This window comes from Girardinichthys multiradiatus, chromosome 6 (genome assembly GCF_021462225.1).
Source record: "Girardinichthys multiradiatus isolate DD_20200921_A chromosome 6, DD_fGirMul_XY1, whole genome shotgun sequence".
Classification (NCBI taxonomy): Eukaryota; Metazoa; Chordata; class Actinopteri; order Cyprinodontiformes; family Goodeidae; genus Girardinichthys; species Girardinichthys multiradiatus.
Window position 1 is genome coordinate 27148429 of NC_061799.1, and position 15195 is coordinate 27163623.

At 39.3% G+C, this 15195-nt stretch overlaps 1 protein-coding gene across 13 annotated transcripts in view; it reads left to right on the plus strand.

Moving 5' to 3' along the window:
- dtna (dystrobrevin, alpha) overlaps nucleotides 1-15195 on the plus strand; it is a 34648-nt gene that overhangs the window by 13301 nt on the left and 6152 nt on the right. For 2 of the 13 annotated variants that reach the window (XM_047368053.1, XM_047368052.1), the window contains exons 8-18: nucleotides 77-243; nucleotides 415-539; nucleotides 4888-4896; nucleotides 5172-5255; nucleotides 5463-5531; nucleotides 8573-8668; nucleotides 10314-10395; nucleotides 11059-11153; nucleotides 13314-13427; nucleotides 13598-13694; nucleotides 14774-14800. In XM_047368053.1, coding sequence (XP_047224009.1) covers nucleotides 77-243; nucleotides 415-539; nucleotides 4888-4896; nucleotides 5172-5255; nucleotides 5463-5531; nucleotides 8573-8668; nucleotides 10314-10395; nucleotides 11059-11153; nucleotides 13314-13427; nucleotides 13598-13694; nucleotides 14774-14800 — 965 coding nt within the window. The remainder of the gene's footprint in view (nucleotides 1-76; nucleotides 244-414; nucleotides 540-4887; nucleotides 4897-5171; nucleotides 5256-5462; nucleotides 5532-8572; nucleotides 8669-10313; nucleotides 10396-11058; nucleotides 11154-13313; nucleotides 13428-13597; nucleotides 13695-14773; nucleotides 14801-15195) is intronic. The other 11 variants (XM_047368060.1, XM_047368057.1, XM_047368054.1 and 8 more) reach the window with 11 other exon arrangements.

Below are 15195 nucleotides of genomic sequence, written 5' to 3' on the forward strand. Positions count from 1 at the left end.
TATGTGTGTGTGTATGTGTGTGTGTGCTTTGTCATGGTTGTTTGTGTGTGTCTGGCTCCTCCTCTCCTCCCTGCAGTGTTTCACCCGGTCGAGTGCTCCTACTGCCATACTGAGAGTATGATGGGCTTCCGCTACCGCTGCCAGCAATGTCATAATTACCAGCTCTGTCAGGACTGCTTCTGGAGGGGGCATGCCAGTGGTTCCCATAGCAACCAGCACCAAATGAAGGAGTATACGTCATGGGTAAGGAAAGGAAAGGGGAGGAGGGGAGGGACCTAGCGAAGGAAGGTGTGTCTGCATTCAACTGCTGAATCTGGCTAATTTTGTTCTGATTCACCTCTTTGCAAGGATGCAGGTGACAGTATCACCCTGCTCATGTCATGTTTTTTGAAAAGATACCTGTGTTTCTACTAGAAATCCCCAGCTAAGAAGTTATCCCATGTCCTCAGTAAGTCACTGAGTTGTGCATCCAGCAGAGAGCCCCTTCACCCCATGTTCCCCGATATGCCAGAGAAACCTCTCAACCTAGCTCACGTTGTGTAAGTTCATCTCCTGTTTTTTTGCTTGTAATCCTGAAGCATAGCAATCAATGTCAGAAAGCTTCTCAGTCTTCAACTTATATTTTAAAATGTTTGATGTTTACCTCGTAACTGATAATGACCCTTTAGCTGCCTTAAAGTCTGAAGTAAATCTAGTCCGTAGCAGAGCTTCTACATTTTGACCTGATTAGTCTGTGTTTTCTATTAAATAAGAACACAAACACCAACCCAATAAACGCTAACCTTTTAGCACTGGGGTTGACAGTAAAGGCTTTATCACAGACGTGATTTTTTAGGTTTTTCTTGTCAAATTCTTATGCATCGTGTAAAAAGTATAAGGAAAAAATGAACACAATTTAAGCACTGAAGACTGTTTTATCTCCATATAATGTTTTTCGTGAACAAATGCAATTAAAGCATTTGTTTATTTATGTGTTTAAACATACTAAATGCCATCCCCCCTTTTACAGTTTTTAAACTCTTAACACCCTATAGAGTCAGAGTCACAAAGGTTTTTGTATCTGCCAAAGATGTGCAAGCCTAATTTGTATCTTCTCCTAATTCTAAAATTGTATTCAAAGGTCAGATCTGCACCTACGGTAGCTCCCCTGAGCAAATAGTGTCTTCCTGAGAGTTTCCATTTTGCCCACATTTAAATGATGTGTTCCGCAACATTTAGGGGAAAATCCACCTATAATAATTTATTTTCATGTAAATAACAGCCAGAGTAGCATGCCTCATATTCCCAAGCCCTTTCTGCTACACACAGATTACTTGAAGCAAATACCAACTGCTGAAAGCTGGTGGCAGGTATCTGTGAGATTTGCTTCACCAAACTGGTTCCAGTGCTACACTGATGCTAGTGTTTGTTTAGCACCAGCTCTTTCTGTATCCACCACTCCAAACTCTGGCTTTGGCACTGATACACTGTTGCTATCTTGGCTCCAGCTGTAATACGGGTTATAGGAATTAACCATTTTTAGCAAGAACTTGTCATTGCTTACTCTTAAGCAAATGCTCAAAAATTGCTGTTTACCTATTAATTAAGAACAAGAACTTAAACTCCTGTGTTGACATTTAAGGATTTTTTTAGATTTCTTTTAGCATATTGCAGTCTGCAGTCAGGGTGAACCATCTTGGACGGCCATACTGGGTGATGTTGGCAATTGTGCTGAATGTCCTTCACTTGTAGACTGTTTCCTTTACAGTGAAGTGGCTGATTTCAGATTCATTAGAGACGTCTTTAAATCGTTTACCAGACTCATAGTCAACTGCTAGAATCTTTTGGATGGCCAACTCAGACAGCTCTTACAATCTCACCATAGTGTTCACTCCCACTTAACAAACAGGAGCACACTAAAATAAATGTCTGACACTTTAACTGGTTGAACCTGTTTTGTTCTAATCATGTGCACCCAGGGGTGAAACTGAGCCGGTACGGTCCGGTACTGCGTACCACTAAAAGATTCTGCGCCGGTACATAGTACCGGGAAGAGGGAAGAACGGCTGTCTGCTATGAAGCCGTCATCCAGAACCAGTTACGGCTGCAAAAATTCACGAGCACACAAAGAAGATCAGTTCCGCTACCAATAGGCAGTCTAAAACATAACTTAATCTGTTTATAAATATAGCTTTTTTCCCCTCATTCCAAATTGTTTCTGAACTGTTCTTCTTTGCTGGAGCCTCAATGCTCTTGCTTTGCTTCTCTCCCCTCGGAGATCGAGGCTTTTGTGAACGGCCAGCCTTTAAAGCGAGCACCGCTACGTTTAATGTCTACTAATGTCTACTCGCTGCTAAATACCCCAGTTAAAAGCAAAGGTAGAGTAACTAGTTGTGTTGCATGTTATTTTGCTGAACAACAACACAGTACAGCTTGAAAACACCGTTTATGACCAGAGATTTCACATACACTACACGAGAGCGCATGCTCGCTTACCTCCGAAACAGAGCGGTTGCTCTTGAGATCGATGCGTTCGATTTAATGGACTGGGAAATTTTACACAGGTGGTGCACAGACATAAAAAAACACCGCCTGCATTAGGACAGAACGAATAATAAATCACTTACCATCTACAGACTATTAAATAAAAACCACGAAAACAACCGAACTGTCAAATGTTTTATTTAAATGAAATCAAAACTTTACCACAATGCAGAGAACAATAACTTCTTTGTTCAAAAGAAAAGACGGAAACTGAAGATGAAAAGTTATGCATCAGAAATTGGTTTATCATTGTTTCATACATGGCAGTTCGTATATATATTCTTATATATGTATATATATATTCTACATTGTCAAGTGATTCTAATTTCTCCCTTATACAGACAGCCTACAGTAAAATATTGATACGTTTTAATTAGTTTGTGTTTGGACTTTGCTGAGAGAGAGAGATCTCGAGGAGGCCACAGATGAGAGTAAAAAAACACACACACACACTATATATTTATATATACATATATATACAGTACAGACCAAACGTTTGGACACACCTTCTCATTCAAAGAGCTTTCTTTATTTTCATGACTATGAATATTGTAGCTTCACACTGAAGGCATCAAAACTATAAATTAACACATGTGGAATTATATACTGAACAAGAAAGTGTGAAACAACTGAAAATATGTCTTATATTCTAGGTTCTTCAAAGTAGCCACCTTTTGCTTTGATTACTGCTCTGCACACTCTTGGCATTCTGTTGATGAGCTTCAAGAGGTAGTCACCTAAAATGGTTTTCACTTCACAGGTGTGCCCTGTCAGGTTTAATACGTGGGATTTGAAGCCTTATAAATGGGGTTGGGACCATCAGTTGTGTTGTGCAGGAGGTGGATACAGTACACAGCTGATAGTCCTACTGAATAGACTGTTAGAATTTGTATTATGGCAAGAAAAAAGCAGCTAAGTAAAGAAAAACAAGTGGCCATCATTACTTTAAGAAATGAAGGTCAGTCAGTCCGAACAATTGGGAAAACTTTGAAAGTGTCCCCAAGTGCAGTCGCGAAAACCATCAAGCGCTACAAAGAAACTGTCTCACATGAGGACCGCCCCAGGAAAGGAAGACAAAGAGTCACCTCTGCTGCAGACGATAAGTTCATCCAAGTCACCAGCCTCAGAAATCGCAGGTTAACAGCAGCTCAGATTAGAGAACAGGTCAATGCCACACAGAGTTCTAGCAGCAGACACATCTCTAGAACAACTGTTAAGAGGAGACTGTGTGAATCAGGCCTTCAAAATAGCTGCTAGGAAACCACTGCTGAGGACAGGCAACAAGCAGAAGAGACTTGTTTGGGCTAAAGAACACAAGGAATGGACATTAGACCAGTGGAAATCTGTGCTTTGGTCTGATGAGTCCAAGTTTGAGATCTTTGGTTCCAACCACCGTGTCTTTGTGTGGCGCAGAAGAGGTGAACAGATGGACTCTACATGCCTGGTTCCCACCGTGAAGCATGGAGGAGGAGGTGTGATGGTGTGGGGGTGCTTTGCTGGTGACACAGTTGGGGATTTATTCAAAATTAAAGGCATACTGAACCAGCATGGCTACCACAGCATCTTGCAACGGCATGCTATTCCATCCGGTTAGCGTTTAGTTGGACCATCATTTATTTTTCAACAGGACAATGACCCCAAACACACCTCCAGGCTGTGTAAGGGCTATTTGACCAAGAAGGAGAGTGATGGGGTGCTGCGCCAGATGACCTGGCCTCCACAGTCACCGGACCTGAACCCAATCAAGATGGTTTGGGGTGAGCTGGACCACAGAGTGAAGGCAAAAGGGCCAACAAGTGCTAAGCATCTCTGGGAACTCCTTCAAGACTCTTGGAAAATCATTTCAGGTGACTACCTCTCGAAGCTCATCAACAGAATGCCAAGAGTGTGCGGAGCAGTAATCAAAGCAAAAGGTGGCTACTTTGAAGAACCTAGAATATGAGACATATTTTCAGTTGTTTCACACTTTTTTGTTCAGTATATAATTCCACATGTGTTAATTCATAGTTTTGATGCCTTCAGTGTGAAGCTACAATATTCATAGCCATGAAAATAAAGACAATTCTTTGAATGAGAAGGTTTGTCCAAACGTTTGGTCTGTACTGTACATACATGCATATATGCCCCCAGTGCCTCCCCAGCCCTCCCTCTAGCTCTGCCCTTAAGTACCAGCAAGAATTTAAAACTACTTTCACCCCTGTGTGCACCTGATTTCATATGGCTGTGTTTGATTTTTTTTGGCCTTTTAAGTTAAAATAAATGCTCTTGTAATTAACCACTACATGATATTTACTCTTGTTTCGCAGTTCAGGTCAGATTGTAATAAAGTTTTCTTCTCTTTGTTCTTTACTTTCCTCAAAATAGAGATACGTGGTGAGTTTGTGTTAATTATATTTTCACTTTGTCCTCTCACACTTATAATAATATATTTTGTCAGGTCATTTACTGACATTCACTGTTGTGAACTTGTGCCATTCAATGCCTATTATGCATGACTCATAACTAATCACGTTTGTTTTTTATATTGCTGTACATGTATAGTCTAAAGTGGAAATCTGAATAATATGCTTAAACAGAAATCCATAAGACTGAAAAATGATTCTTTTGAAAAACCAAGCAATTAGAAATAGTATTTATTTCCCATGCAGGCCACCAAGACCAGTGAACATAACCAACGACTACTCCCTGTCGCACTCCATGCCTACATCAGGGAACCCTTACTCCACCAAAAAGTGAGTACTGCCCTGCCAACAATGGTTGTCCTGAATTTTACAACAGGTCTTTTCAGTGTGCCCTGTTCCCTTCAGGCCCTGTGACCCACACAATCTTTTGTGTCCATTCCTTTATTTGCCACAGTGTGTGTGTTTGTGTGTGCAAACATTTGTGTATAACCATTTGTTGTGGATCCTAAAGCTGAATATAAATGGCTTGCCTTACAGCCAGAATAATGACGCTGGCCAAAAAAAGTCCCCGTTCGGGGCTTCTCCACAGCTGTTAAAAGGGAAAGGGTAAGTGATGCAGGCGTGCAGATAAGAAAAGCATTGCTGCAGATGCATGTGCAAACTAATGTTGAGCATAAATATAGGAGTCTTTGTCAGCAAAAACTGTTAACGCATTTAATACAGAGGCGTTCAGTTCGGTGTTCTCAAAAGTAATACTACAGGGGTTGAACAATGAAACTGAAACACCTGATTTTAGACCACAATAATTTATTAGTATGGTGTAAGACCTCCTTTTGCGGCCAATACAGCATCAATTTGTCTTGGGAATGACATATACAAGTCCTGTACAGTGGTCAGAGGGATTTTAAGCCATTCTTCTTGCAGGATAGTGGCCAGGTCACTACGTGATACTGGTGGAGGAAAATGTTTCCTGACTCACTCCTCCAAAACACCCCAAAGTGGCTCAATAATATTTAGATCTGGTGACTGTGCAGGTCATGGGAGATGTTCAACTTCACTTTCATGTTCATCAAACCAATTTTCACCAGTCTTGCTGTGTGTATTGGTGCATTGTCATCCTGATACATGGCACCGCCTTCAGGATACAATGTTTGAACCATTGGATGCACATGGTCCTCAAGAATGGTTCGGTAGTCCTTGGCAGTGACGCGCCCATCTAGCACAAGTATTGGGCCAAGGGAATGCCATGATATGGCAGCCCAAACCATCACTGATCCACCCCCATGCTTCATTCTGGGCATGCAACAGTCTGTGTGGTACGCTTCTTTGGGGCTTCTTCACATCGTAACTCTCCCGGATGTGGGGAAAACAGTAAAGGTGGACTCATCAGAGAACAATACATGTTTCACATTGTCCACAGCCCAAGATTTGCGCTCCTTGCACCATTGACAGCGACGTTTGGTATTGGCATGATTGACCAAAGGTTTGGCTATATCAGCCCGACCGTGTATATTGACCCTGTGGAGCTCCCGACAGACAGTTCTGGTGGAAACAGGAGAGTTGAGGTGCACATTTAATTCTGCCGTGATTTGGGCAGCCGTGGTTTTATGATTTTTGGATACAATCCGGGTTAGCACCCAAACATCCCTTTCAGACAGCTTCCTCTTGCGTCCACAGTTAATCCTGTTGGATGTGGTTCGTCCTTCTTGGTGGTATGCTGACGTTACCCTGGATACTGTGGCTCTTGATACATCACAAAGACTTGCTGACTTGGTCACAGATGTGCCAGCAAGACGTGCACCAACAATTTGTCCTCTTTTGAACTCTGGTATGTCACCCATAATGTTGTGTGCATTTCAATATTTTGAGCAAAACTGTGCTCTTACTCTGCTAATTGAACCTTCACACTCTGTTCTTACTGGTGCAATGTGCAATCAATGAAGACTGGCTACCAGGCTGGTCCAATTTAGCCATGAAACCTCCCACACTAAAATGACAGGTGTTTCAGTTTCATTGTCCAACCCCTGTATGTACAAACTCTCAATACAATGTTATATGGGACGTTTTTACATCAGTAAATGTGGTTTCTTTTTCATCTAAAAATCTGGAACATTTCTTCTGTTCATAACTTAGCCCTACAGAAAAACACAAAATGAATTGTTGAGTATGTGATATTTCTTGGGTTATTAACAGAGTAGCAAATATGACTGCTGACAGTGTATATAGATTTTAGTTTGTGGCCATTTGATAGTTAACATTAGGATTCTGTACCCATTTTGTGCTATTAGAAGAATAAATAAATAGTCAAACTTTTAAATGGCTTTGCTAACTACTAATAACTACTTATAGTAATAATAACAATTTAAAAATTTGGATATTTGAAGGACATGATTGTTTCGGTAAAGGTGCTGCTTATCATTCAAGCTTTGGCATCTTCATACTAAGCCAAGGGAAGTGAGTGCAATGACTCCTTAGTGAGTGATTTCAGGCACTTTTGCAGAGTTAGAGCTCTAACAGGAGTGATGTGTTGTGGATAGAAACACATGGTGCTACTTTTAATACCCACTGGACATTACCAACAGGATGATACTTGTTCAGCTTCTACCAAAGGCCTTCAGTAGATAATGTCCAATCTTAAGAAGGAAAAATATTTTGCATTTTTAAGTCCTGTTAGAGATGACCAAAAAAAGAAGACAGAAAAAATAATTGTGTTTCCAAACCATGTAACCTACAGAGTTACACAATGCAGAAAAAAAGAATATCTAACGAATACATTATTCAACTACTTCACATTAAAAACAGCCTGTCAACCAGCTTGCTAATTGTAGTTTTAAAACAGCGTGACCTTAGAAAGAGTAATGACCATCTGTGTTTCCCACTACACCCTAACTGCCAGATTGGTCTTTTAGTTGTGCATAAGTCTGCTTTTTTGAATTTCAAATATTGATTAGTAAAACAAAAACATCCATTTAAGAGATACTTTGACATAAATTCCCAGGCATTTAACTTAGGCTCCTTTTCATCCTAACACCTATATTCTAAAGATTCAGGATGCAATTGGTGTTGGTCAAGATGTTGTTTGGGTAAATCTAAAAGAGGCCAGCAAGGGGATTTTCAATGTGGTTAGAGGAGAGTCAGATGCGCATGAAAGGTCAGGTTTGAGATCACTGCACAATAATGAGACTATTTAGTAAAAAAAAACAATTACCTGAACAATCTAACTTTCTTCTGGCACTTTATTGTAGCTGGTATGATTTCTGTAGTAGTTGATAAAACAGTTGAAAAAGCTTAGTAATAATGGTAGCTAAATCAAAAATACTGCATGTTTGACATATTTCACAGATATGCTGGGTTTAAATTTTAAATAATGGCTGCAAGATGTAAGCATTTCAGCTTTTAGTCTTTTTTGCCAGGCATGCCTTTAATTGTGCTTCTAGCCTCTATTAGTAGTGGCTCTCTCAAATATAATATGGCCTTGTTTCTCTCTAGTCACCCATGAATAGTTGTTTTCAGCCACTCTCCTCCTCCTCTCTTTTGTTGTGTGCTCTCCTCCCTTAGTTTCCCCCTTGCCCTTCCCTGACTCACCCTCTTGCCGTCACCTGTGTAACATAATGTTTTATGTTTTGTGAAACCCTGCACTGTTCCAGGTTGAAGTACAACCTCGACGTTGCTGATAGACTTGCTGACGAGCATGTTCTCATTGGCCTCTATGTGAATCTGCTCCAAAACAGCCCCAAATCATGGTTAGTCGGAGGAAAAAGTGGTGTTCTGCTGAACCCCCACCTCATGCCTTTTGCCTTTAACCTGAAGTGCTTCTAAGTGTGTTGCAGTCCTAACAACGCATGATGTCAGCCAGTTTGACGTTTCTATCATCTGTCATCAGTCAGCTACAACATGACTACCCGTGAATGTTCATTTTCACCAATTATCTGGTTTATTAAGTTGTTGCTGAATGACGTCTGAAAGAGAAAGGAGCACATTAAGTTGTGTATACTTTCAATTGGCTAAGAAAGACAAGTGAAGCTGTCAGCTTTACAAAGAAAGCACACAGACAATTTTGGTAAGTTTGGTGTGGACATTGTTTTGTCACTGAAGCATTTATTAAATAACAGTTACGTGTAAGCTGTTTTTTTTATTGTATCACTGTAAATATTCTCTCTGCTTTGATGCATTAATCATGTTATGGTGTTATTAATGTATAGCTTGTATAGTGCCTTGCAAAAGAATTGTTACTTCTTGACATTTTTCACATCAAGTCTAATAACAACCATAAACACAAAACTGTTGTGATAATTCAACAGAAAGCAGTGCACAACTGTGAAGTGACATCATTTCACATTGTTTTACAAATAAAAATCTGAAATGTGTGGAGTACAAATGTGTTAAGCGTCCCAGCAGAGAACTCAGTGTTGAAGTTGTGGAGACATTTAAAGCAGGGCATCTGACAGAGCACTGTTCAATTTGTCATTGAATATGAAAAGAAAGTGGCACAACTGCAAACCTACCAAGACATAGCCATCCACTGATGGTAGCCGGCCACACAAAAAGAACATTAGTCAAGGAAGTATTCAAGGGGCAGATGGTTAACTGTTGAGCAAGTGCAGAAATGCATAACTCAGGTGGAAGAATCTGTTGACATGACAAATGTTATATGGCCATAACTACAAGCACATTCATATATTAGAATGGCCCAGTTAATGCCCAGACCTAAATCCAATTAGAAATTTGTGGCAGGACTTGAAAATTAATGTTTAGAAACACTCTTTATAGAATCAGACTGAGGTTAAGCTACTTTGTAAAGAAGAAGGAGAACAAATTTTAGTCTCCACATGTGTAAAGCTAGTATAGATGTAGCCTAGAAGATATGTAGCGTTAAGGGCAACAAACAGTGGTTCTACAAAATGATGTCTCAGAGGGGCTAAATATAGATGCACACACTTGTCAGATTTTCATTTGTAAAATAAAGTTGCAGGCGACGTATCAATATCACTTAACAGTTATAAACTACTCTATCACATAATATCCCGATGAAATACATTTTACAGTGTGTGGTTGTAACGTGACAAAATGTGAAAAACTTTGAATCCTTTTGCAAGTATGTAAGTATTTGTATCCGTACGTGTGAATATCAACCCACATTTTTTGCTCTGTGGGGGATTTTTAGCACAAACCAACCGATGTTCTCATCTGCACTTCCAAATAACACTTCAAATCTCTACTTTTTCATACCTTCTAATCATTTTGTGGACTGTGTGAAGCTGTCTTAAACTAATCAGCCTCTTTAAAGATAAGCAAACCCCTTTCCTGTTTCTTATGTTTGTTATTCTGCTTGGAGCTCTACAGTATTAATTGTGTCATGTTGTGACTCTCTATTTTCCTCTTGAGCAGTTTGGCGGAAAGCAGTAACCATCAAGACGATGAGCACAGTCTCATTGTTCGCTATGCTGCTAGACTGGCTGCTGATGCTGCGGTGAGATATACAGTACATAGGATATTTATGGCACACAACTATTAGACCATCTTTCATTGCTGTCTCATGCAAAAAAAATGGACTTGATGACAAAAGGAGGTAACAGATACTGCCACTCCATTTTAGAGAGTTTCAGTCTTGTTTACTGGCATGGTGGTGAACATTGTTAGGCAAATTTGAGTCTTCAGAGGTCGGTGGAGTACACAAAAATTGTACTTAAGTAAGAGTGACGCTACTTCAACATATATTTAGTGGAGTAAATGTAAAAAGTAGCCATCCAAGAAATTACTGAAGTAAGAGTAAAAGAGTATTTGGTAAATAGACTACTCATGTACTGTGTTACTGATCATTACATCTAATTTACTAGTAGAGTAGCCAGAAAATTTACTCAAGTAAGAGTAATGATACTTCATGATAATAGTAAAAGTAAAAAGTACAGTGCAGTAAAAATACTCTAAGAAGTGCATGCTTTTTCAAAACGTTACTCAAGTAAAACTGCCTGAGTAAGTGTAGCTAGTTACTACTCATCTCTGGTAGTCTTGATGTATTGCTGGTGACTTAACAGCTTTATAGCCAAATGTAAAATATGAAATAAGCCAAAGGATGACATCACCTGAGTAAAAGCTGCCCCATGTGGTTTCTCTTGCTTGGTTTCACCAACAGGCTCAACAGCAGAGGGTCCCAGCAGACCTCCCCTACTCTCTGGATGCCAACAAACAGCAGAGGCAGCTCATTGCAGAGTTGGAGAGCAAAAACAGGTTAGAAATGACAGACTCTCTGGACATGTTCAATCCTTTCATAGTTAAAGGCCATACATCATCATTTAAGAGCTTTTTTGTTCAGGTTGGTAGCTCATGATAGTTATGTTAATGTTCAGGACAGAAATAAAGTGTTGAAAAAAAAGAAATAAAAACAGCAAGCATAAGGCAGCTGAATGTTGCCAAAGAGTCATGTTACGTACATAACTTTGAACATGACATCAATGCATAACACAATGTCTGTTCAAGACCAAAGTAGACATCCTAAAGTCTCTTAACTCCACAAAGTGAAGATGAATATAGTGATCTGTCTTGTAAAAAGAAAGAAGTCAGGAGAAATTTTGTCTGAGAAAAGGTATTTTGGAGATATGGAGATGTTGAATGACTTCTTGTTAATTTATAAGACGAAAATATTGTGTATTAATATAGTCATAATTTCTTCTCTGGTATTGACCAGCACTGGTGCTCAGATGTACATTACCACTTTCCTCCCAGCAACAATCAGCGGAAAAGACACATAAGAAGTAAAAACTGCCATAACATAAGTCATTTTCTTACTTTCTTCTCAGCAAACCATAGGTTTTATCACCTCAATGGTCTGACTGTTTACTCCCTGCTTGAGATATCTGTCCTAGCCAAGACATGAACTGTGCTGCATCCTCTTCCCTCAACTATGGGTTGTTCCCAACCTTATATCCAAAACTCAAATCCTTTCCAACAGTGAGTCTGTTTTTGGTTAGTGAAGAGAACAAAAATACAAAAAATAATCAAAACTCTGACTTCAAACCTACATTAAAAATACTTATATACATTTCAAAATCTGGATATTTCTCTATAAACAAATCTAAAATGTCATTGAACTATAAATTAGGCTTATGTCTGACATTAACATCCTGACAGACGTTTTTGAAAAATGTGTCCTCTATTTTTATCTTTTCCCTCATCTATTTTTCCTCTCAGTCCTAAGTGATCTCTCTCTCGCCCTCTTCCTTCCACTCAGTCCTCTTTTCTCTTTCAACCGCCCTGTCACTGCTGCTACAATACTAGTTTGAGCTTGTTAACCATCATAAGCTTGGCTGTTTGCTTAACCAGTGGGCTGATTATGGACAAAGCAGGAGAAATTTCACTTTTCATGTTACAACCTTGTGCTCATTGAACAAGTGGTGTGATAAATGACTTATTGGCTTTTTTACATTGGTGCAGTTTCCTCATCAGGTGAGTCTGTCGCTCACTGAAACACGGAGCTGCCGGTAGCTCCACCATGCGGACCAAACCACTTCTAGGAATAGTGGGGGTCATGATCTATAAATTATTAAAAAACAAAAAAACGCATTTTACCTTTAGAATTTGAACCGTTTGAGTTGTGCTTTTGTTTATCATTACTATATTATTATTTAAAAATATGTATTTGTGTTAACAGTGATTTTATGCAAAAAGGGGCGACACATCCCCCGTGACCCCCCACCCCCTCCTTGATTTCCACCTATGGATATATTCCCCCATTCCTGTTTTAAAGTATACTGTATCTTTTTGAAGAGCAATTGTAATGATTTTTATGATATATTATGTTTATTACTTTTAATATTTATAGTTTTTTAAAGGGTTTTTATATTACAAATGAATGACACCTGTGAGCTGTGGGCAGCTTTTAAAAGAGACTATAGGAAAAAAGGTCATATATTAATAATAAAACATTAGCTGCTGTATTTTTAGGAGACTAATACTTGCCCAGCAAGGCTGTCTGGAGCACATTATTCTAAGCAAGTCCTAGTCTAAATATCAAATAGTGTTTACAGGTCATAAGCATAAAATCTTGCTGTCTTAGTCTACGTGTAAAATATTTACAGACGTAACCAAATCTTTTGTCTTAGAAGAAAAATAAAATCCATCTCCATCAACCTGTCCTGCATCTAAATGCAAAGAAAGTAATCAGTGCACATAGCTAAACAGGTCTGTGCAGCTTTTGGATTTCCCTAAACACGTAGAATGTTACATTGCCCCAGCATGTTTCCGCTGCCCCCTAGTGATGAGATCTAAAGCACACTTTTTCAGTCAAATTATTATACAGAGTTTATAAAATGTGTTCAGCGCGGAGGCCAAATGCACATTGTGCTCCTTTAGAACAGAAAATAAAATGTGATGTATTTGTCCCGACTGCAGAGAAATCCTGCAGGAAATCCAGAGGCTGCGTCTTCAGCACGAGGAAGCTTCCAAGCCACCACCTGACAGGGGTCAGCAGAATCCCACCTTGCTCGCTGAGCTGCGACTTCTCAGGTAACTTCTTCAATGAAACCAATGCAAGAGAGGTACAGTTCTGCTGAGTCTGCTTAAGAAATTATGTACAAGATGTAATTTAAGTGGGTGTGTTGGTGTCTGCAGATGTTGCTCTTTTAATTCCTGGTGATGGAACATCATGTTTTCCTATAACTTGTGTCTTCTGTTAGGCAACGCAAAGATGAGCTCGAACAAAGAATGTCTACTCTGCAGGAGAGTCGCAGGGAGCTCATGGTGCAGCTGGAGCAGCTAATGATGCTTCTCAAGGTACTACAGATGTTGCCTGTCATCTATTTGAGAGCACTGCAGTGTGGCCAAAAACAGAATGCAGTTTAGATAATTTTATGTTTACCGGAGGAGGGCATGTTCTGTGCCTGTTTTTACATCAAGTACTGGGTTCCTATGTAGTTTGTGGTAAAGTATGAGGAAGTTTGGAATTGGATTAAAGGGTCTTCCATGTCTAAATAAGTATGGAAAAAGTAAAAAGAGCTGTGAAAATATTGATAATCCCAGAATGTATAGTCTCTCCCTTCCATAATTTCCACCATTATTGTTTGTTCGTCCATTTGCAGGTTTTGTCTTAAATCCTGGCCACTGCCGAAATAACTGCTGTAATTTCATAGTAAGGTTTTATTGCAGGTTGAATCTAGATGCTAATCTTGTGAAACATGGATGAGTGGATACTAGCTTTGAGGTTTTATTTAGTTATTTGTTTATTTTTGAGGCAGGTTGTGAGAACTGTCACAAATTATCATTTTACTTTTTATTAGACTTTTTGCCATGTTTGGATGTTTGCTCCACTTATAGCATCCCAAACCTTTGTGTGATTTAAAAAACAAATCCCTATCAGACTGCATATACCTACAACAAACAGGTCTGATAGGGAGATACTAACTTTCCTGATATATGTGCGCAGGCTCACATATCTCAGTAAAATGATGACTGCCTAATATATTGTGTGCAGCTCTACTATCGAACCATATCTAAATTTCTACACTGAGACCAAAATTTAAAGAAAGACATTAGACTGATTAAGACTGTTAAGCTTTACAGGACAGGATGTTTTCTATTTTTGTTTTTGGTGGACAACCTTTTGGTGTAGAAATCCATAGTTTGTTTTCTTCCCATAAGCGTTCTGGAGCTCTTCAAAGCCCACATAAACCACTCCCTGTACTGGCTTTAGAAGACAGGGTATCAATCTAATTAGCCTTAACGGATCAATGGTAACTCATTAAACTTGCATGAGGAAGCCACATGCTGGCCACAGCTTTGCAGAATAACCGATCAGATTATTTTTTAAAGATGTAATGACTCTTTTGTAAACCATAAAATATTGTTTATTTTAGCTGGAAGAAGAACGAAAACAAGGAAATGTAAGTGGAAAAGGTCAGCCTGGATGCACGTGTGTGATGAATACATGGTTTGTGGCATTCTTTACAAGCTACGTTTTAAGGCTTTCTTCACATTTGTGGACTGCATGACAAACAGATTTTACTGCTGCAGAGATCCACAGCTCCTCCGGAGTTAACATTGTCAGACAATGGATTAATCAGCGCTCTGTGAGAGTTTGAAAGCTTGGGATAATGTTTTATAACCTAAGCCTGCTATAGACTTCTCCAAAACTGTATCCCTGACCTGTCTGTTGGTTCCTTTGTCCTCGTGATGCAGTCTGTTCAATAACATTTTCTAAAAAACCTCTAAGGCCTTTAAAGAATAGCTTCATTTATACTGATATTAAATTACATAAAGGTGGACTGTATTTGCTAAT